At 40.9% G+C, this 23,347-nt stretch overlaps 1 protein-coding gene and 1 pseudogene across 13 annotated transcripts in view; one reads left to right on the forward strand and one right to left on the reverse strand.

Moving 5' to 3' along the window:
- The window catches only part of NRXN3 (neurexin 3), a 1,648,091-nt gene that overhangs the window by 1,128,723 nt on the left and 496,021 nt on the right, over positions 1-23,347 (reverse strand). For all 13 annotated transcript variants that reach the window (XR_010731058.1, XR_010731057.1, XR_010731056.1 and 10 more), the window contains one exon: positions 1,721-2,159. Coding sequence is in view for 10 of the 13 variants with exons in the window: in XM_066272928.1 (XP_066129025.1) it covers positions 1,721-2,159 (439 nt within the window). In the remaining 3 variants the exon portion in view is untranslated. The remainder of the gene's footprint in view (positions 1-1,720; positions 2,160-23,347) is intronic.
- Positions 17,789-21,905, forward strand: LOC136333827 (charged multivesicular body protein 1B2-like; annotated as a pseudogene).

Consider the following 23,347-nt stretch of genomic DNA (forward strand, 5'->3'; position numbering starts at 1 on the left):
GGTATGAAATTCAAGGCTTCTGAAATCCAAGCCTATCTGACAAAGATGGATCCACTGGTGGTTTTAACATAACAAAACAATTGCTCTATTTGAAAGAGCAATTAGTGGTAGAAGTAAAAAGAAGTACACATATGGCAGTTTTATGTATTCCAGCCTGCCTGTGACACAGATAGGTAACCTTTAAGCTGTGTCAGAGCCTAGGTTAGTCAGTCATGCAACCCATCCACCATGACCCAACTCCAAAGGCCCAAAATGTATAGTCTTAAAAACCAACAGGAGTATGTCTTTTATAATTCTGAGACAGCTTTCTGGCTCCGCCCCTGCAGACATTTTAAGGATAAACTTAGAGAAAAATTCAGCCTCTGGAGAAATTTATTTTTGTATATATTTTTTTCTGTTAAAAATGCACAAACTGTTCATTGCTGTTCAGAAAGCACATTTAATTTGATGCCTCTTGGTTCAGATCAGATTTCAGTACAGCATCCTACTGGGCAATAAACCATCTAGGGCTGCAATCTGCCACCTGTCTGCCCCCTGCACGGAACCCAGCCAGCTCCTGCTCGGGGCGGCCCTGCTCATTGCCATGGCCCTTCTATCTCTGATGCAATAAAGAAAGGCCGTTTCCCCCTGAAGCTCAGCCATTCCTGACTGTAGCCTTTTTTTTTTGGGGGGGGGGGGGAGCAACCTATTGCTTTCTATTGTTGCCAAATGCTCCTAGAAAGAGAATGTCCCAATGACATGGCCAGAATGAATCCTTAAAAAATATGGCCAATATAGCCAAGATCCTTCATGAGTATAATACTACCTAAATAGAGAATCAGGAAATAAGTGTGAAATTCAAATTGCTCTCATTACCACTGCGGTTGAAATGCCCTTTCTGATGGTACAGAAGGTGACCTTCATTGCCACATGGTCAATAGAAAACTAGGCAGGTTATTCGGGCATTCAAAAGCTCCAGATTCTCTACTTATGTTTTTTTTTTTCCTCTCTCTCTCTCTCTGTTACTATTCCAGAGTGGCTATGTACTGCCTGCGGCTAGATTGTTTGATCTGGGGCTGCAAAACCAAAGACATTTAAACCAAATGTAAAAGGCTATGAAGAGGAAGGGAGAGTTAGTGAGGTCTGAGCAAAGAGTGAAATATAGGCTTTCACACCAAAGGAAGAAGGCTTTAAACTGAACACGACTTCAGGAAAAATCAATTTGCCTTTTCTTTTCTTGTCATAATTTTCCCCTGAAACATGACTCTTGCCAATTATTGAAGGGTATATTGTTGCATAAACCCTTTCACAGTGGAGCTTATCCAACAGAGTTATCACATAATATAACATATGTGATGTCACAATTAGTTTCTATGGCGATGAGAAAATGGAGAAGAAGAAAGTGTGTGTTGGGGTGGGGGGAGCCATCACACCAATGGCATGACAGTTGCTTTGGTAGCTGTGGAAATGCTACTTGAAAAACCATTCTTAGCTCCAGGGTCTTGAAGCTATCACTGAGATGACGACGCAATGAGTGACAGATGAGAGGAGAACGTGAGACATCCAGGAAGCAGGTGTCTTGTTCCAAAAACATAATGTTACAACCACCATTAAAGACAGTAGCAAAAGAATCAACAAGCATGCAAGTGCAGATATCACTATAAAAAAATATAAAGTTAGGAAACAAACTGGGAAGCCAGAACTTTCCTCCAGTCTAGTGACACAACCAGCCTCTTCATACCTGATCTGCCATCTCGCTGAATGTCCACATGGTACCATTCCCCATCGTTGGCTTTCTTTTGAGTGGCTTTCACTTTGATGGTGCCAGAACCCATGTCAAGCAGCAAGTACAGATTGCCATCAAGGAGCTCCACTGCAAAGAAGTCCACCTTGGTGTTCTTCTGGCTCCGAGCATCCTTCCTCTCCTGGGGCTTGCCATGAGTGAAGAGGATCAGGCCGTTGGGCTCAGTGGTGCGGAAGTCAAAAGAGATGGAACCCATGCGTTTGGTATTCCATTTGGGCAAGCTTATATAAGCCTCTGGGGTCTCAAAGTTGATGGGGTCCAGCGTTGCCACATTCTCACACTTGAATACAACTTCACCATAGATTTTCATCTTGGTATCCCCAATCCGGGCCAGGCGAGACAACTCCAGACGGATGTCATTATTCTTATAAACAACCTGTCAAAAGCCAAACAAATGTCATATGAATCAATCTTGCACATAGTAACCATCTATCACTCACTGGGCACCCAGGAGAAAGGCCGAGCAAGAGGCTTCAGTACACAATAGTCGGAAACATTATGAGAAACAGGAGACACAGCATTTGAAAAAGCATCTAAGGAGACCTCAAATCCTGAATAAGCTCCTGTATTTCTACGCTGTTGCTTTTGTTTGTCCTTTTGTATTGTCAAAGTTATGGATTATAAGCTTGCAAGTGGAAATCAAGACATATTGAGTTGCGTAGATGCAAATACGTACATACAAAGGCACTTACTAAAGTGTCCTTAGTGAAAGACCAGAAACAACGTAAATGACTATCAATAACAAGCTGGCACATCCTTAGATGGAACATTATGTAGTCCTTAGAATCCAGGCAGTGCTCCCAATTTTCATGTGGATGCTCGACAAGTAATATTGTTAAGTGAAATTAACAAGGAACAGATCAGAGAGCGTGCATTAGGTTATCATTGTGTAGAGTGTGCATGTTGGGGGTGGGGGCGTGTTATAGGTATATATGCTTATAATGCATTAAACACCTTTGGAAGAAAACAAGAAACGATAAAATTGTCCCCAGGGAGTAGATTTGTCAGATTCACATTCAGGCGTGGGAAGGAGACTTACTTTTCACAGCCCTCTATTGTATTTGATTTTTTTTTAAACCATGTGGATATACTGCTTCAAGAAAATAACTGTGAGGAGTTGATGGGGAAGGGAATCTGTGTCTCTGTGAGCATTGTGAGTGCTCTCTATATACATATAGAAAGAGAGTGAAACACCTCAAAACATAAACAAAAGCGTTATGACTTTCTAAACCTCGTATAAACCACATAAAAGCAGGGATTAATCTTATTCCCCCAAATTAGAATTTCAAAAAGGTTCTGGTGTTATCAGAATTGTATTTTGATGCAGAACCCAAGGATGGGTCCTGAACCTCTGATTTCTAAGTAATGTCACATGCAGCCAACAAGCAGGAAAAAAAAAATTGGAAGGGAATGGGGCCGACAGGAGAGCACTGATGATGCCAACCACTGTACTGTGGCCTGTTCATCATCTTTTTCAAATTCTAAGTCAGGATGCAGATCTAGGTTCAAATCCCACATCCACTACTTATAAGCTGTGTGGCCTTGGCAGAGTTATTTAACTTACCTGAGACTGTTTTATCCTTTAAAAATGGAACATGGGAGCAAATGCTTTAATAAGGATGAAATGAGTTAATACCTGTAAGGCACTTAGAAATGGCACATAGTAAAGGAACAAAAATTTCATCTATTTTGGCTGCAGTTGTTATATTTGTTATTAATCTGATTTCATCCTTTCTAAAGGTCAGAGAAGATTGTACTATCACCTCCACTTTCAGTAGAATAACAAGACTTAAATGTTGAAATAAGCCTTACACTCCATCTCAGTGATAAAATGTTAATTGGGTGAGTCATTGCACTACCTATCGTTTAATCCTTATCATCCAGCTATAGAACTGTTCCCCTGCTCTCCCCATCACCAGGAGAAATTCCAGCAGAGCTGTTTGCATTTTAATATGTAGCTAATGACAAAGAATCCATCTACCAAATAATCTTGACCATGGGCTTAACCATAGTCAATAACACTGAAAATAATAATAATACTAATATTTACTGAGCACCCAGTACCAGGCATCATACTAAGGATCTGTAAATCCTGACAGCACTCATTTAAGATACCCTCATCATTCCCTCATTTTACTGATGCAGAAACAGATGTGAAGAATAGTGAATAGACCAGTCCACAGTCATACAGCTGGTAAGTGGCAGAGAAATACTTGATCTCAGGAAGTTGGGCTCCAGAGTCCACGTGCTTTACCACTGTGAGCGCCCGCAGCGAGATCCTACTAGCTGCTCCCATGAAGGTCATCTTTCACCTTACATGGAAAGTCATGCATGTTCAACTCCCCAGTTCAAAGGCTGAATTTCCCGTTTTCCCTCTACTGAACTGACCATGTGCAATGGGGAAGCCTGCAGGATCCTTGGCCATCTCTCTAGTGCGTGAACCAGAAAAGAAAAGTTTAATGACTGGCTGCTTCTCTTTTCTAATCACCACTATTATGCCTCAGCATGTGAGATCTCTCTGTCATAACCAAACTTGGACTTTCTGTGCATTGAGTTAAAGGCATAGACTAGAGCTCCTTGTAAAGGTTAGTTATTAATGCATAACAATAGCTCATCTCAATGGGACAGACTGAGGCTTGGCTCCATTGAAGGATAAGTGGTGAGAGAGCTCAGGTATCCCTACAGGAGGCAGGAATAAAAAAAGAAAAAAGGTCTTTTAAAGTAAAGAAATGCAGAGTCCTATGCAGAGGAACTCTTCTGTAAGGATACACAATGGAGGCAGGAACAGAAGGTAAATAACTACACTGCAGATTTCTGGGGAGACAGACAGGAGATTCAGGGCTAGACACTGGCCCAAAGTGAGCCAGACTTCTCTCAGAAGCTTTTAGAAGGCCGGTGCTTATCTACTGCCTGGTCCTGACACTATTTGTCTTTATATATATGCAGTTTTCACATATTTCTTACTGACAGTTGGATAATCTCTGAGTCCTATTTTATTCATCTCCTTATCTTTTCAACCTGCCCAGTGCAGGATCATGGCCACAGCTACTCAGAAAGTATCAGCACTTTGAGTAAGATATGAAGGCAAGACCCTGGTGGACCCTCTTCCAAGACAAATTAGCATCTGGTACAGTGTTCTCCGTAAAATCAGACTTTCAACTAAATGAAGTCCCCAACTGATGACTGAACTTAAAAGAGATGTGGCATCAAGTGACAGAAAGCAGCCTTGGCTGACAAGTTATCCCAACGAGGAGCAATTATAGACAAAGTGGAAATGGCTCTCAATGGGGGAAGATGTCACACAGCCTGCGAGGCAGAGGCAGAGTGGCAAAGCGTGACAAGCTGGCCTTACTACTCCACCCACGGGCTTGTAAAGACTGCCGTTTGGACTCATATCTCATGCTCAGGAGGCCAGACGGTAAAACAGTTGAGGGCAGAGTCTCAGAGTTAAGACAGACTCTCTCAGAACAACTGCAGTTGTACGCTGCTGTAGTCTATGATACAGAGGAACGCAGAACAGCACTAGGAGTGAGGCAAGCGATGGTAAGAGGAATGATATATGTAATAAAAACAGTTACCCTCTATTGTGCACCTACCATGTGCTTGACGCTTTAAAAACAGTGTTGTATATCATTAAACAAGTGAAGTAGGTGGCATTAGCCCTTTGTTACAGAAATGAGGCTCAGAGGGGACTGGTCTGTCCAGGACATAGCCCATTAAAGGCACAGTCAGGACTTGAACCCAGATCTCTTGGACTGCAATGGGTCAAGGCCATGCTCCAGGGGTGGCAGCTTATAGACTCTGCTAGAGCCCTTACCGTCCCATAAAACAGAAACCCCTTCAGTCAAACACAAAATCCACAAGCAGCTCCATCCTGGCACATGAAGCCCTTCACACCTGGTACATTACCCTCCAGTGGATTCCTAGTCCTTTCCACTCTGAGTTGCCTCAGAGGCCTCTATATGAGCTGTTAGTTGATAGAGCATTTGTATCTTTCCTCCCCAGGTTTCCCAGGCTATTGTGCCTTCCTCTCCTCTCAACCTCTTTAAACGGTGCCCCTTCACTAGGATCTATATACAAACCCATCCCAGGCCCTTGCTGGCTACTCTGCTTCTTGCTGATCCCTGCCATTTGACAAACTTAAAATCCTTATGCTGCCTGCCAGTGACAAAGATGTCTGCCCTTCTACCTAGACCATTGCCCTGATTGGAAAAGAAGAATATTCTGATTTACAAAATATGCTTTTTACATTAAACTCTTCCATGGTGCCTGAGGTATACAGCAGGTCCATTCAAATGAATTTAATGGGTAGAGAAAGTCCCAGCTCACAGAAGAATTTCTTTTCTCCCTCTTCTGTCTTAGCCCAGGTTTCCATGTATCGAGTTATAAATGCCACATCCTTACGCACTCCTGTAAGGGAGCTAGAAGAAATGGTTGAGAATGAGCATGTGCCCCGCGGTACCCAGATGGCTTCTCAGTACTTTTTCTCCTGTTGAGAAATTGGAAGTTTACCAGCTGGCCTTTCTATTCTCTTGTTTTTAAAGCACATTTAATTCTCTGTGGGTCTATATCTAGGCCAATGTCAATAAAAACCCCTAGGTCAGCTTATAGACCATCATCTCTAGGTCCATGATTTCATGATTGAGCACCATTGCTCTGATCCAGGTCAGTGAAGGATGTTTGAAGGTCAGGATGCTGGGGGCATTCTCTCATGTGTTTAGGCTGAACTAAACAGAATGGTGTAAAGCCAGAGTCAGGGTACCTTGATGTGGAACTGTTGACTACAAATCCCAATAAAGCCTTTCAAAATTATACCTATGTGTGGAGCAGTTTACATACAACAAGCAAAGACAAAAATGTATTTATCTCTTACCCGAATTTAATCCTTGGACAATAGATAATAATGAAATGAGCTTTTCCTCATCAGCTTCCAGGATGGCACAGCTTCTAGATAAACTTTTGTGCTGATCTTATTATTGTATAACATTCCTACACAGGGTCAATAGGTAAAAAGCACTGGGAGAGAATCTTGCTTCTGGGGTGGCCACCGAATCACACATCCTACTTTCTCTACCCCACATCCCCTCTGTCCCTCCGGCAACTGATGATTCTGGTTGGCTGTGATTTCCCCTCTTATGAACTGTCTCCTCCACTCATTTGTCATTCAAAACACTCTACTTTCTGATTATCGAATAAGCACAGGTTTTGTCTTTTCAAAATACCTTAAACACCTTATCAGCAAAAATTATCCATTGCACCTTTTAAAATCTGGACTAGCACCTAGCGGTACTGGTGCTTAATAAATGCTTATATCTTCATTAAATTAAATGTTGGACTCAAGTGGCAGCATTGGGTGGTGGCTAAGACCATGGGCTTTGCAGCCTCACTATAAAGGGTTTGAGTCCTGCTTCATTCTTGCCAGCTACGTGACCTTGGGGAAAAAATTTAACTGGTCTCAACCTCAGGTTTTTCAACTGCAGAATATGTAGAGAACACATCTCACTTCACAGGGTTGTAAGGAATAAATGAGCTGATATTATGATATATAGAAGTACTTAACAGAGTCTCTGGCCAATTAATGGTAGGTACTACTATTAATTTTGCTATTTTCTATGAAAAGCCAGAACTAAATCAACGAGCACGTTAGCCTGGCACAGAATCATCAGGAAGAAAAGATTCTCTCTGAGGATGGTAAGTTCTAAGCCGACCGTCAGCTCAAGAGACAATAGTATTTATAATACATGTAAATGCCTAATAGTGGCTACTTCCTGTCCTTGTTGCTCTCTTTCTCTCTGTCTGCCCCTCTGTCTCCATCTTTCCCTATACATCTGTGCAGATTTAGGATTCATTATCATTAACATCATTTTCTATCACAGTGTACCACTGACCAAGCTCCAGCTGTGAAGTCCAAGCACAAATGTGGCAGCAGATGGTCCTCTTAGCTTCCAAAGTCAGAAGGACCTAATATTGGGCATGGCCAGGGCCACATCTGCATCTATGATCTTGCTAACAGGGGTCCAGTAAACAAACTGCCTGCTGAGCTGCAGCTGACATCCAACCTGGGGCCCAATGTCCCCACCGCTTCATACCACGGATACCACCATTTGCATGCTTTATATTCTGTTAATGGTGGTCAGAATTGGCCAAAGATAAAAACTATATACCAGGAATGGAAAATCAGAACTGAATTTCAGATGTGCAAGTCAGGGGCCAAAAAAAACCCTAAAAACAAAACAACAACAACATGTGTAGCTCTAAGGCTCCAAATAAAGTTGAAAAAGATTCTAGATAAAGTTGAAACCAGTAGTAGCATGTTGGCAGTTAATTAAATTGTTTAAATCTTGTGTGATCCAACACTTTGTGGGTCAAACATATCAGCTAGCTGGATTTCACCAGGGGCCACTAAGTTATAATCTCTGACTGATGGTCCCATTTGTAAAAGAGTGGCTAGGAAATGATAAAGGGGACCTAAGGCAAGCCGGAGGAACAGAAAAAATCCAGGCAAACTGATGTTGAACCAGGAAAGTAAGTCCTCAGTCCTTTCCTCATTTTGAAGAAAGTATCTAGTCATGTAGGCGAACAGGCGTTCCAGCCCAAGATGGACACAGGGAGAGAGAGAGAGCTGTGCACCAGTCACTCTGCCCCCGTGAATCAAAGGGCCACCTGTGCCAGGTCGACAGCCTTCCTAATCATGTAGGTCATAGCCACTTGTGCTCAGGACTTAGACAAACATTTGCTTGCCTGATGGATTCTTCTTGAAAGGGAAATGATCAGATAGGTTTCTATGCTCAGTTACAAATGGTAAGAAACTGAGAAAGAGTCCCAGCTCTTGGCACGATCACAGGGAAGATCTCATTTTTATACTTAAGAACTTTCTTAGGATTTTTATTCAGCGAAAGAAGGCTGACCTGGAACAGGCTGCTGTATGTTCATATAGCCCATAGGAAAAAAAAATTCAGCCAATCAAATTTGTGGGATATTAAGGATACTGTGAAGGCTCAGTCTATCAGAGAGGTAAAATTTGCTAATGCATGCTTTATCATCCTACCAGAATCTACCAGGCTTCTACTAAATTTATGAAGCAAGAACTTGGCATAGAATGACTTGGCAAAGACAAACCCAGGCAAATAAATAAGATATGATCTGGCACATATAGGCCATATATCTCCAAGGTAGGCCTTGTGACTGGATGGTAAAAATCTTTCTAGATGATCTAAAAAAAGTTTGCTAGATGATCCTCCAGCCACACCTGGATAGGTGGCTCTCCCATATCTTAAAGTCATGTTGGTAAGTATGTCCCAACTCTTTCTTCCTGGCAGATGGCATTTATTGTTCAGGGATGTCATTCTATTCTACTCCCTTTCCCATTAAACCCAGATGGAGCCTCAGAATTCTTCACAGGGCAATGCTCTAGGAAGTTGTCACCAGTCACTGAGAGATGGAACTAGAAGTGAACCTTCTCTCTACCCTTGTTATCCTTGTAACACAAAAGTATAACAATTTAATGTAAATTGACTAGCTATACTCAAATATTGGGAACAGAAACCCATGAAAATGTATCAAATACCCTTTGGCTCTAGACCACAGGGGGATACAAAGGAACATGAATTATAACCTCTGCTACCAACATACTTAGAAAATGTTGGAGGATGCTTAAAAGGCTTTCTCTTTTTTTTTTACATCAGAACTTGACTGAAGTATTTGTTATTCCAATTAATAAATGTGCAAGAACCTGTGATTAGGAATTTGACTTGGATTGTAGTTCTCTCCCCTCTGCTTTCCAGGAATGACTACTATGGTCCTCTAGACTGGGAACTTCATAAACACAGAGTCTGTGTGCTTCTGATGTGGAAACCAATGCATCCCTAGTGGGTAGCAAAGGGCCAGCCACAGAGTTGAGGCTCAATAAATACACACTCTTCGTATATTTTCTTGTGTATGAAACAGAGCTACCCAGCGAACACCTACATTTCCTTCTGTTTTAGAATATTTGATGAGAACAACAACCTGACTAATGTGAAAGTTACATGTCACAAAACAGAGAAACTAAGACCAGATGAGTAGGTGACACCAGATCATGAAAAGCTCCAAAAATATAGACATTATATGGTTGGGTAAAAAGGAACCATTAGAGTAGAAAGGGAACCATTAGTAGTAGTTTGATCTAAAAGGTGAAAAAAATATAAAAAAGCATTTTCCTGAATCAGTAGGATTCTACTGCTATTTTTATTCCTAGAACCAGAAATGACTGTCTTTTACTGTTGCCCTTGGGAAATATCATGTCATTCCTTGCTTAAAACCCTTCAATAATTCTCTATAAACTCCAGAATCAAACACAAACTTCTAAGTATTACATAAAAGACTCTTCCTGATCCATTCTCCATCTCAGCTTTGCCATCCTTGCCAAAATTTCCTTATATCATCCAATAAACCATCAGCAGGATAAGCCTTACCTGAGTGATCTATCTGAATGACTAGTGCTCACCATGTGAAAAATAATTCAGGTTTCACCTCCTTTGGGAAGCCTTCATCAACAGTCCTACTCATTCCACTCCCACCCACAGCTGATTTCCTCCTGTTCCACGACTCCATGTTCTAACTGCTCTCACAGAGATTGTCATGTTGTACCATAATTATCTGTCTCCCCCAGTAGAGTGGGAACTTCTCAACTGAAGGAAATTGTGTCTCTCTTCTCTGTGTCTATAAGTGATGATCCTAGCACATGACACAAAGTTAGTATATTTTTGTAAGAGGATGTGGAAGAATGGGGAAGAAGAAGGGAAAGGAAGCTCCCTTTCTGGTGCCTCCAAATCAGTGAGGACAACAACATAGATTGAAGCGTCTATATTCATTCTGCTTGACAATAAGTGACAAGATGAGAAGGTAGAAAGCTAAAGTATCCTAGACAGTTATAAGGAATTTGATGGAATCATTGAATATTTAGTTAAGATTTCCCTAGTATACATGCTTAGGAAGTTTATTTGTATCTTAAGGCTATCAATATGGAAACTTCATCACATCAGAGTGGCAGCTGTCACTAGTTTATTTTTCTTGGTAGAACGCTAACAGAAAAAGAAGCAAAAAAAAAAAAAACAAGCACAAATTCTAGCAAGTTTCTCTAAGAGACTGGCTGACAAAGCTCAACACCAACATGGCCTCCCACTCTGGAGTATGCTAAGGGACTACTGTCCACCTCTTTATGACAATGTAGCTTGGACTGCCATAGAAAATACATGGAGATAGTGAAACAGTACCTCAGAGCCTTTATTCTTTGTACTCAGAGTCAAAAAGAAAGAATTAATCCCTAGCCCTAGCCATATAGAATAGCTTGGTTGGTTAGAGCATTGTCTCAAAACACCAAGGTTGTGGGTTTGGTCCCCACTCAGGGCACATACAGGAAGGGACCAGTGAATGCACAACTAAGTGGAACAACAATAGAAGGCCTCTCTCTATCTCTCCATTTCTCTATCTTAAATCAATAAATGTTATTTTTAAAAAAGAATTAATTTCCAACAATGAAGCTTTGGTGACAGCTAGCAACTTCTGGCTGCAACCAACTACCCTGAAAGAAGATAGATTGCAATAGGAATACCAAATAGCATTTGGAGAAAGAGATTGTATGGGGGTTCCAAAGGTAGGAGAACAGGGAACATAGTATAAAAAAGATTCAATGAAACAGCATCTTCAAGAAGTCTAACATGGTTGGAAACAATAGTAGCATGGGAGTAAGCAAGTTAAGTGTTCTATGCAGCCCAGAAGCAGTGGTTTCAGAACCATGGATAGCGACAGGTCATTCAAGATGTGGTAACTAATGGGCAAGTTCCTGGAGGAGTCTCTGGGGCTAAGAAGGCAAGATCACACCCTGGTCTTTGCAGTTCATCCTTTTATAATGTGAAGCCCATTCATTTCTACACAATACACATGAACCAGAGCTCTATGGCTTCCTGATGGCTGAGCAACCTCCAAAGAAGGAACTCTGCCTGTCAGAAGCAATTGTAAACTATTTCTTGGCTGGTCGGCTTTTCAAAGTGATCCAAAGAGCCCCTCTGTCATCAGCAGAAGAGGTGGGGAAAGTGAGAAGAAGAATATGCCAAGCTGGCAGGTTCCTGGTTACAGAATCATTTCCAACCTGGTGCAAATGACAGTTGGGTTCAAACTGACAATAATATAGATGGAAATGCTAGGAATCAAATTGATTTTTTTATAAACAGGTTTATTTACCCTTTGTTAACTTCAAGATAAAGGGTCATGCAACAAACAAGGCCATCCACCTTTCGGGGAGTTCTTTTGCAAGGTGATGGTACCAATACATACACCTATGACTTTCCATTACCTTTAGTAAACCTGCAAAGACCTCAGTCACCACTAGATGTCCCTTATGCCAGACAAAACCAACCTGAAATGAATTTCACGACCAGTTAAACAAATTATATTTACATCTTGTCTAAGTCATGGATCTTAAGTGTTAACTGTAATCCCTAGTATGACTCATTCCTTCTCCTTATTTATAAAATCATGCCTATTTCTGTGGTACTTCAGCGGCCTTTTATCAAATTATAGGTAGGGAATAGAAAATTATTATAAATTAAAACTCTTCTAAAGATACAAGTGATAGAGAAATAGGCAGAAAGGAATATTGTAGAAAAGGGGTATCAGGCACCTAAGGAGATCCAAAGTTCATTATCACCTTGAGGAATCAAATACATTTTAATATAAATGGAGAAACCCACAACAAGCTCAGCTCAAATTCAGATTCTCCAAACCCTGGGATCTTGGATTCTTTGATTTAATAAAACTAGGTATGGCAAATAATTTTAATTTCACAGGTCTAGTTTGATCAATTAAGAGTGGTTGCCTAGGACAGAAAGCGTGAAAGATTGTTGTGCTGCAATGTGTGTGAGAATGGCAAATAGTGGGCCCCACAATATGTTATTCTGAACCTGAGTTAACCCTCAGCTCTGAGCTCCCAGACTTGGCACAATTATGGGTGGTGGTAGTGGAAATGATGGTAGCAGCTGGAGCGGCAACAGCTAACCTTAATGGAGGATTTCTTGGGCCAGGCATTAGCTTTAGTATTTAGCAAATAATTATTTAATCATGTGACAAATATCCAAACTGAGACATGACAGTGTGATAACTTTAAGAGTAAAAGAGGGCACTATTAATAATCCACCTGGAGAACAGATGTAACCCAGGATTTTCCAAGACCACCTGGGTGAATGGCCACCCTATTTTATATTCACAAAAGCCTGAGGTATGAGAGGCAGCATAAAGTAGGGCAGAGACATTTGCTTGAGCCAAACTATCTGGGTTCAAATCCTTGCTTTGCTTCTTGTTGCTAAACTCTCTGTACCTCAGTTTCTTCACCTTTGAAGTTGGATAATAACAATTCTTACCTCATAGGGTCATTGTGGAGATTAAAAGATTATATGCAAAATGCTTAGAATAGCTCCTGCCATGATGTGAGTGTTGGATACTATTATCCACATTTTACAGAAGGGGAGACAAGGATTTCAGAGATTTCAATACCTGCACAAAGTCACACAGCTATTATGTAGTGGAGCCAGAATGAAATGCAGGGAAGCCTGGCTTGAGCACCTGTGAACCCAATCACTGTTATGATCCTGCCTCTAGATAACAGAAAAAAAATGGAGGTTTTCCTAAGACCCCTCTGTAAATCCAGCTTCCCCAGCACATTGAACCATCAAGGCATCACTAGCAAAGTTATTCTCTTCTGTCTGTGGCTTAGGCTGCAGCTGGCTATAGTCAGGTATGTATGCTGAAGGAAGCATGTTCAAGAGTGCCCAGGAGAGCCTTGTGGAAGACTTCCCCTGGGGCCCATGCCCCTCCTTAGGCTGAACGTGAGAGGTGAGCCACGGGTGTGGAGGAGCCAGGCAGTGTCCACATACCAACCTCAAATACTGAAGTTCTTCCCTGATTCAAAAATTGGTGAATTCCATGCTTTGACCTTACACTCTACAGCTCCTCCTCTCTCTGGATCCCACCTCAAGTCCCCTCCCAGTGACCACCTAGATTCTTTGTGACCTTCCAGGTGAAACAGATGGCAAAAGCTACTGCCAGACACAGAAGAAGGAGTGTCAGGCCAGCTGAGCACACCTGTTCCCCAAAACTAGGTAAAGATCCACGTGAAATAGAACCACATAAGAGGAACTGGTTTGCCACTGCTGAGAGTTCAGAACTCTACCCAGCTCTTCTAGTTACTTAATCATCATTTTCATAAATATTAATGGTAATGTGACCATATCTGCCTGTCTAGTGGCAAGAGACATACTTAAATTAGCCCCCTTCTGACAGTAGCTCCCGGCTTCTTTTAAATGGGCTATCAGTTTGGAAGCTGTTAACTCATGAGATATGTCTATAAACAAACAAGCCTCCTAAGAAAACTAAACATGTTGATTCTGCAAAGGTAGAAAATCGTCTGTCTCTACAGTGGGGTGAATGATGTTCTCCAAAGATATCAGGAACCTGTAAATGCTACCTTATTAAACAATGGTCTTTGCAAATGTGCTTAAGGCTCCTTAGGTGAGAGTATCCAGTATTATCCAGGTGGGCCCTCCATGCAATCACCTATATCCTTGTAAGGAGGAGGCAAAGGAAGATGATAAGCATAGAGAGAGAAGGCAGCAATGTGAAGGTGGAAGAAGGGATTGATTGGAGGGCTGAAGCCACAAGTCAAGGAATGCTGACAGCTCCCAGGAACTGAAAGTGGTATATTTGAGTCAGTACTCACTCCATTCACCAACTTTCCTTGCAATCCAGATCAGCAGGTGGAAAGCTTGGGAGCATCTAATCAGGCCAAACTGGAGTGATTGGAGATGAGGGAGGGACAAGAAAGTATGCAAGGAGCCTAGGGGATATATGGTGGTTGGAAGACGTTCCTATCACCAAAGGTCCAACAGGTGTTCTGAGAAGAAGCTAAGATTTGGGAAAAACCTGCTCTTATGTCTCGCTCTTAATCTACAGTTTATTTTTGGACTGGCATGGAAGTAACCACTATCAAATGTTTCATTAAATGCCTCCTAAGGAGGTGTTGATACCCAGAAAAGGAGGAGACAGTAAAGTATTTTTACCTATAAACAAAACAAATAGTACAAACTATGAGTGCAAAGAAGAGGGGAGAAATCTGGAGAGACTAGAGTGTCCTTAGATCCAGGACAAAGAAAAGGCAATAGGTCAGCCTGAATCTGTCAGTAATCCTAAATCTATTACTTAACACATAAAATGGGCAGAGGATAGCAAAAGTGATTAACAGACCCTGGCTGGTTGGCTCAGTGGTAGAGCATTGGCCTGGTGTGTGGAAGTCCTGGGTTTGATTCCTGGTCAGGGCACACAGGAGAAGCACCCACCCTTCCCTCTCTCCTTTCTCTCTATCTCTCTCTTCCCCTCCCGCAGCCAAGGCTCCATTGGAGCAAAGTTGGCCGGGGTGCTAAGGATGGCTCCATGGCCTCTGCCTCAGGCACTAGAATGGCTCCAGTTGCAATGTTGCAGTGCCCCAGATGGGCAGAGCATCGCCCCCTAGTGGGTATGCCTGGTGGATCCCGGTCGGGCACATGTGGGAGTCTGTCTCTCTGCTTCCCCATTTCTCACTTCAGAAAAATACAACAAAAAGTGATTAATGAGATAAATACAGATACTTAAGTTTTATCTCTTTGGCTTCTATCAGTAGATTCCACTTGGCAGAAGAATCCAGTGATAGAAGGTTATAGCTCCAAGAAAAACCAATAAAAGGAATTTTATTTAACCATAGATGAAAGAGGAAAAATAATTTTTACCACCTTGTCCAGCAGCATTCGAAGTATTATATTTTAACTTAGTTGCCTCCCAAGATCAAATCTATTTAACTCGAGTAAATAATTCTGAAATAAGATTATTAATAGCCAATTAATTAAATGTAAATAGGTCTCAATCCTCTGAACACAATATCTGTGCAATAGCTGGCATATTTGTCTATCACTCCCGTCTCAGAATTCTCTTCTCTGGGGTTTCCTGATGGCACACTTTCCCAGTAACTCTTTGATGACTCATTTTCAGCCTCTGATGTCAGCATCTTTTCCAAATTCCTTATGAGAGGCTTTCCCCCAAGCATCTGATGAGCCTGTCTTTGCCTTCTTTCACTACTCGATCTCAGCTGGTCCCTTCATCCACTGGCACATCTTTGCCTCTACCCTAAGCACTCTCCAAAGCCTCAGGCCCCAAATCTGGATTATCTCCTGGAAGAATTCATCTATCTAACATTAAAATTTTCTGCAGACCCTTTAAAATCAACCTGTCTAAAAGCAATCTCAGGCCCTGGCTGATTGGCTCAGCATTAGAGCGTCGGCCCGGCATGCGGAAGTCCCAGGTTCAATTCCCAGTCAGGGCACTCAGGAGAAGTGCCCACCTGCTTCTCCACCCATCATCCTCTCCTTTCTCTCTATCTCTTTCTTCCTCTCCCGCAGCCAAGGCTCCTTTGGAGCAAAATTGGCCCAGGCACTGAGGACGATTCCATGGCCTCTACCTCAGGTGCTAGAGTGGCTCTGGCCGCAACAGAACAATGCCCTAGATGGGCAGAGCACTGCCCCCTGGTGGGCATGCCAGGTGGATCCCAGTAGGGCTCATGCGGGAGCCTAACTGCCTCCCCGCTTCTAACTTCGGAAAAATACGAAAATAAATAAAATAAAATAAAAGCTCTTCTGACTTCCTTATTTCTGTTAATGGTCATCCAAAGTTCCAATGTTTATAGATATATCTGATCCTTCACTCCTCATTGCCCATAGCATCAATTTCTTGCAAAGTATAATTAATTCCTTATCCAACAGATCTTTTTATAATCATGGTCTCTGCTTCATTCCTGCTCTCACTGGTCTTTTTTAGGTCTCCATTTTATTTCATCATCCAGTAAATAACCATAGAGAATTTACAAAGTATAAGGCTCTATAATAAATGACATGATCCTACCTTGAGAAGCTAACCTTTCTGCAGAGATGTTACATATGTAAGTATATACATGTACAGTGAAGTTAGAGGAGGAATATGTAGGGGATTCTCAGTGCAGAATGGCCAATTCTGCTCTGGAGAGATTAATTCTCACATCGGCTAGTATAATACAGCTTCCCAACTAGTCTTAATTCCAAATCTAATGTCTCCCTCATTCAATCTAGTCTGTACACTCTGTCCTATACTTGATCTTGTCCAGAACATGATAATAATCCAGAAAAGAATAAACAGTTAAACTAAGACAGTGACAATGGGGAAGATAGAGAAAAGGCAACATGCCTTTGGGACAAATAGGTCTTAGAAGAATGTTCAAGAAAAAAAGGGAAATGATAACGACTTTCAGGTCTCTGGCTTGGGCAACTAGTAAAGGTCAAGTCATAGATAAAAGGAATTTTGTAGAAGTGGAAAGGCTGGAGAAGATGGAGGGAAGTTGGGAGGGAGGAATCAGGAGAGAGAAAGAAGGGAGGTAAGGAGAAAGAGGGGCGTGGGCTAAGAAATCCAACAGACCACAAGAACTGAAAATGAGCCAAATTCCAGTCCAGAAAAGTATCATAAGACCACATTATTCCTAGCTTTAAGGAGGAGACAGGCCACTTTTATTCTATTAAGATATGTATAGTCCCCACTTTACCCTGCATCTATATCTGCATGTGCTATTTATATATATTAATATATAGCTAGCTAACCTGAACAGAGAAGCTTCTGCCAAATTATTCTAGTGACACCATATATTTGTAGTCTTTCTCTTATATTCTTTCTGAGAACTTCTTTTCCCTCCTGATTCTCTGTTATATTTCCCAGAAAATTGAACTGAAGGAACTTAGTTCAGGTATCATGCCTATCTTTTAAATAAGCACTCAATAAGTACTCAACATATAACCAAAATTGCTGTCAATAAGTCCTTCTATACTAATATGCATGCCCCTCAGGAATTCTAACCAAATTATTAAAATATTAAAATAAGTCATCTAATGGGGTCTAGTGGTGGTGATTATTTTGATGATGATGATGGTGATGATGACAAGGAATGAGGAGCAGGAAGAGGAGGAAAAGAAAGATAGTGAGGAGTATGGCACCAATCATTTCTTCATTGTAAGTCATCTTTACAGAATTTTCAAAATAAGGAAAGGAAATGATAGAAAAAGGAATAGAAGAGTAACAATCCCATTTATTGTAAATTAAAAACAAACAAAAAACATTATCTCAAGGATTTTACCATTCTTGGGCCATATATTTAATCAACCATAATAGAGTCTATTTCAAATTTGGCCTGAAAGTATGGAATATGGACTGCATATTTATGAGAACACAGAACTTGAACAAAAATCTCCTTTAAAAAAGTGAAACTCTCTTTCTTCAATTTCAATGACGTATAAGATAGTCAACCTATTTTCTCTCATTTCTTAACTACCTATTCTTTCTCCTCCTGATTTTCCCAATGTGTATGTTTCCTAAGGTCAACCTTAACCTCCTCACTCTTTGTACTCTGAGGCATTTCTGTAAGAGTTCATCACATTCCCAGTTCCAACACTTTTCTCTAAGCAGAGAGCTTCTAAATATTTATGTCAGCCGTGATTCTTCTCCATCTTTAGACATATCTCCAACCAAAAGCTGAATTTTTTATTTGACTGCCTCCCTCTTAAGTCAAAATATTTCAAAAAACAATCAATAATCATCATTTTGCCCACAAACTTACCCCCCAACCTCCCATCTTCTTGATGCCATGTCCCTCCTCCCTACCAACCCCATCTAACGGCTCCAGTAGAAATATTCTTTTAAAAGTTGCCTTTCATCATTTCCACACTTATCACTCTCTTCCTCAATCCACTTCAAATTAGTCTGTTGCCCATATCATACCACAGGAGTGGTCAATAAATTGCCAGAAGCAATGATTAATTCTCATTTCCCTTGATCTCTCAGTAAAATCTTCTTGCAAGATTGACTTCTCAAGATCTATTAAAATTCTGCGCTCTCTTGCGTCTCTGCCATTATAATACTTCTCTTGGATTCCTTTGTTGGCTTCTCCTCTGTAAGAACTCTGCTTGTGGAGAGCTCCAGAATTTCAACTACATTCTGTGAGTCTCATTACTTTAAATATCACATGTATTTTGTTGATGTTCACATTTCTATTTCTAACCATAGATTCCCACTGATAATCAGACTGACATTTCCAACTATATTCTTGACATCCCTGCTTAACAGGTTGTTAAATTGATCATGGCTAAAACAGAACTATTCACTGTCTTCAAGCCCACTCCTCTCAAGCATCCTTACTTGGATAATGTTATTACCACTTATCTAAACCTGGAAGATATAAAGTCATTTGTGCTCCTGTCTGAGTAGTTCTGACCCTTTGCCTCCCTGGCACAAGATAGGATTGTATTTCTTGGCCACTCTGTAGTAGGTGGAGCTGTGTGATTATTTTGGCCAATTAGAAATGATATGTGTCATTTCCAGGCCAAACAGGTAATTTTTTCCAATATAAAACTCCTAAATTTTTATTTTCCTTTTTCAGTGTCAGCCAACAATGTGCCAGTTAGCAGGCTACCCTACTATGCCACATCCCAGAGTGAGGACAGTTATAAAAATATCAAAGTCACTAGCCAACACACAAAATCTATGACATATCAGTGAGAAACAAACCTTTTTTTTTTTTGTCTCTGATATTTTAGAGTAGTTTGTTGCCACGACACAACCCAGTTTACCTTGACTAATAAAGTCATCCTCAATTACTTATCTCTCACACCGAACATATGAATCATCATTAAATCCTACTGACTCTACTTCCAGAATATATCCCATATCCATCCATTTCTTACCACCTCCCTGGCTGCTACACTAATCCACAGTGCTGCATTTTCTTGCCTCCGTGGCAGCAACAGCCACCTGCCTATCTTCTGTCTCTACTGGTGCACACCACGGTCCATCCGTCATAAGCCAGTAAAAGGGATTTTTCCAAATTCTGATCAGTCACTCCCCTGCTAAAAACAATACCTTCAGCTTTTCCTTGTAATCGAACTAAAACTCCAACTCCTTACCATGGCTTAAAGGCTCTGCTACATAACCTGGTTTTGCTTACTTCATTCTATTTTATGTCCCTTGAATTCAACAAACACCTATCCCTCAAGTCTTTGCATCTGGTGGTCCTTTAACTTGCTGTCAAGCAAGTCTCAGCTCCCTACCAACTCAACTCTCTACAAGGGATCTCCATTACTTTCTGCTTTTCATCACATTTTATTTCATTTTCTCTCCTCACAGCATCTATATCACCACCTACAATTTAGATTTATTTACTTGCTCTTTGTTTCTACCAACCAGATTGTAAAATATATAAAAGCTGGGGCTTTTGTTGTTGTTCGTTGATCTATGTCTAGTCTCAACATAAAGTAATGACCAGAGAGCTAGATGTGAACTAGAGAAATTATGCAAGCTTCCCCACATTTCTAGTTCCCCAAGCATAAAGGGTTCTTTGGGGTGTTCAAGTCTTTAGACTATGGCGATCTTTGATTTTTCTTCTTTACATGATATGTATTTACACTTATATACACAAAAGTGTGTGTACACTCATGCAATATATACAAACAAAAGCACATGCACCTATATACATGCACACACACTGATACACATATATTTTTCATCTAAAACCCAACCAGGTATTATCAATCAGCATTCACAACATGAAGAAGGCTCTTTGGGCCAGCCCAATCCTCTCTTATGCCCTCTCCCCAAACTCCATCCCTCCCTTCTGTCACTGCAGATGACTAACATCCATTTCCACTTGTGAGTGAGACGCTATCTTGGCAGATCCCAAGAGTTCCTGACAAGTTCTGATTAAGTCTTCTGTCCCAACAAAGAACTGTAAAGTCATTCCAGAGAAATAGTCCATTGGGAAATAAAGGCTTCCACCGGTGCCAAAGAATATACTCATCATTCATTTATCCATCCACTTACTAGGCCAATATATGTGAAAGCTACGCAAAAGAAGAACAATAAATTACTCATTCAACAAACATTTATTGAGTAATACAAATGCCAGGAACTGTTCCAAGCAGGAATGCTAGGATGGGAAGGAAGCTTGTTATTATTTATGCAGGATAGCTAGGGAAGGCCTATAAAATACAGTGACATTCAGCAAAAACTTGGAAACACTGTGGGAAAAGCCATGTAGACATTTGGGGAAAGAGAATTGCAGACAGAGAGACATCAATTACCTAAGTGCCAAGCAGTCAAGTGAATGACATATTCAAAGAACATCAAGGAGTCTGATGTAACTGGGTCAGGGGGAATGAGGAGGACCACAGTGGAGATGAGAACAGAGAGGTACAAAAGATCAGATCCAATAAAGTCTTGTAGGGGTACCCTAAATCCTTGAGCTCTGCTTCTGAGCAAGACGGACAACTTCCAAGAGGTTTTTAGCAGAGAAATGTGTATGTTTCTCTTATATTTTAAGAAGAATATTCTGGAGCAAACCTAGATGCCTGGCCATCTGCAAGTCAGGCCTAGGCTGGAACTCGGGGCACCCTCGCCTCAAACCCATACCGCTGCCCCAGCTGTCACCTGCTAAGAAAAGTTGTGGGACCCCGTCAAATAAGGAGAAATGCCTATTTAACATGAAGTCTGCTGCAAAAGAACTTAAAAGGAATGCCAATAAGTGCGATAAAAAAAGAAAAGGCTGAAAAGGCCAAGATTACAAAGACCGTTCACAAGGACAATACAGAAGTTGCAAGAATACATGCTGCAAATGCAATCTGCCAGAAAAACAAACAAAAAAAAATGATGTGTAGAGAATGAGTCTAGGGTCGATGCTGTGGCAGCCAGAGTTCAAACTGCAGCCACAGTGGGTAAGGCAACCCAGGCCATGGTGGGTGTAGTTACCTCTGTGAGTGCAACATCGAGGAATATGAACCTCGAAAAGATTTCTGCCCCCATGGACAAATTTGGACACCAGTTTGAAACACTGGATGTCCAAACCCAACAAATGGAAGGCACAATGAGTAGCACTGTACCCCTAACAACACCACAGAACCAAGTGGACGTGCTGCTTCAAGCAATGGCAGATGGAGTACCACAGGATCAGACAGGACCCATCGGTACCAGTCCTGCTGCCACAAAACAGAGTGAATGATCAGACTTGCTCCTCTCTGTGATCAAGTGCAATTGAAAAAACTGGTGCTTTCATTTACTTCACCTGACTCTGAAATGTTCCATGTATTTATATCAGTGGTTCTCAAAGTGTGTGCCCTAGAAAATTTCCAGGTGTGCCCTATGGTATTCCAGATAAATATGTGGCTGTTGGGGACCAAGAAACCAACAGGGTTTTTGGAGTTTATATTTTGGGGGGGGACAGAGGTGTGGGGAATTGGCTGTAAGCTGACAATCTGCCCAACCCCTCACCTCACTTGCCTGATCAGGTTGCAAAAGCTGTTAAACTGTGGTGCCGGATTGTTTACACTGCCCCCCATGTTCCCTGGAAAGACTGGAGGCAAGTTTCTTCTATTCTTTGTTTGGTGTAAAGTTAAGATGGTATGTATGGTGGGGGTTTTCTGCAATTGGTAAAATTCGTGGGTTGCCTTGGAAATGTGATCAGAGACCATTGATTTGCTAATGGCCTCACTTTGCCCTATAACTAAAGCAAGATGCTGTTTTTGGGTGTGCTTTGTTCTTGCCAGCAATAATTACAGGGCCCTCCTGACCCCATATTTTCTTAATTCCACACCGTTCCCACTCAAAACCTGGAATTACTAGCTGCACTGGTTCGCAGCATGTGCCCAGATATAAAAATAAATAAAGTTACTCTATTATACCATTTCATTAAGGAAATACCACTCTTTTTGTTAACATGTCATTATTATATTTATTATTAACACATCATTATATTATTTTTAGATAAATACACCCCCCAAAAATGCTAGATTTCTCAAAAAGAAGTGTGATATTGAAGAATCTAATTCTGGAAGTGAGCAAAAGTTAAGTGTAAATAAAATAGAACTTGAAGGCTGATGGGCAGAATTTAATTTATAGCATTTTCCATCACTTAACACTGAACAAAACGATTGGATTAGAAACCCATTCATGGAAGCTTCAAGTGATTTTGGTTTAACATTAACAGAAGAAGAACTGGCAGCTATATCCACTGATCATGGATTGATGATTAAACATAAGGAATTGTCTCTTGAAGCCTTCTGGATTTCTATAAAAGAAGAATATATGGCAATATCTAAAAAAGCTTTGAACATTTTACTACATTTACTACAATTTTCAACATCCTATTTATGTGAATTAGGATTATCTACCCAAACACTAAAGAAATCGCTAGCACACATCAGGCTCATGTGTCTCATAAACACAAAAATAAAAAAACTTAACACATTCGCTCCGGGACCTGCCGAATTTATTAAATTTTACTAAGAATGTATCTGTATATATAAAAAGATAATTTTTTGTCATTTTTTTTATTTTTTAACCCCTTTTTTTTATAAATTCTAAAAAGCATAACAAAAAATGTAACATAAAAATGGTTTTTAATGTCAGAATAAATTTAATTTTGTCGTGTTTATTTCATTTAAT

Source organism: Saccopteryx bilineata, chromosome 4, assembly GCF_036850765.1.
Source record: "Saccopteryx bilineata isolate mSacBil1 chromosome 4, mSacBil1_pri_phased_curated, whole genome shotgun sequence".
Classification (NCBI taxonomy): domain Eukaryota; kingdom Metazoa; phylum Chordata; class Mammalia; order Chiroptera; family Emballonuridae; genus Saccopteryx; species Saccopteryx bilineata.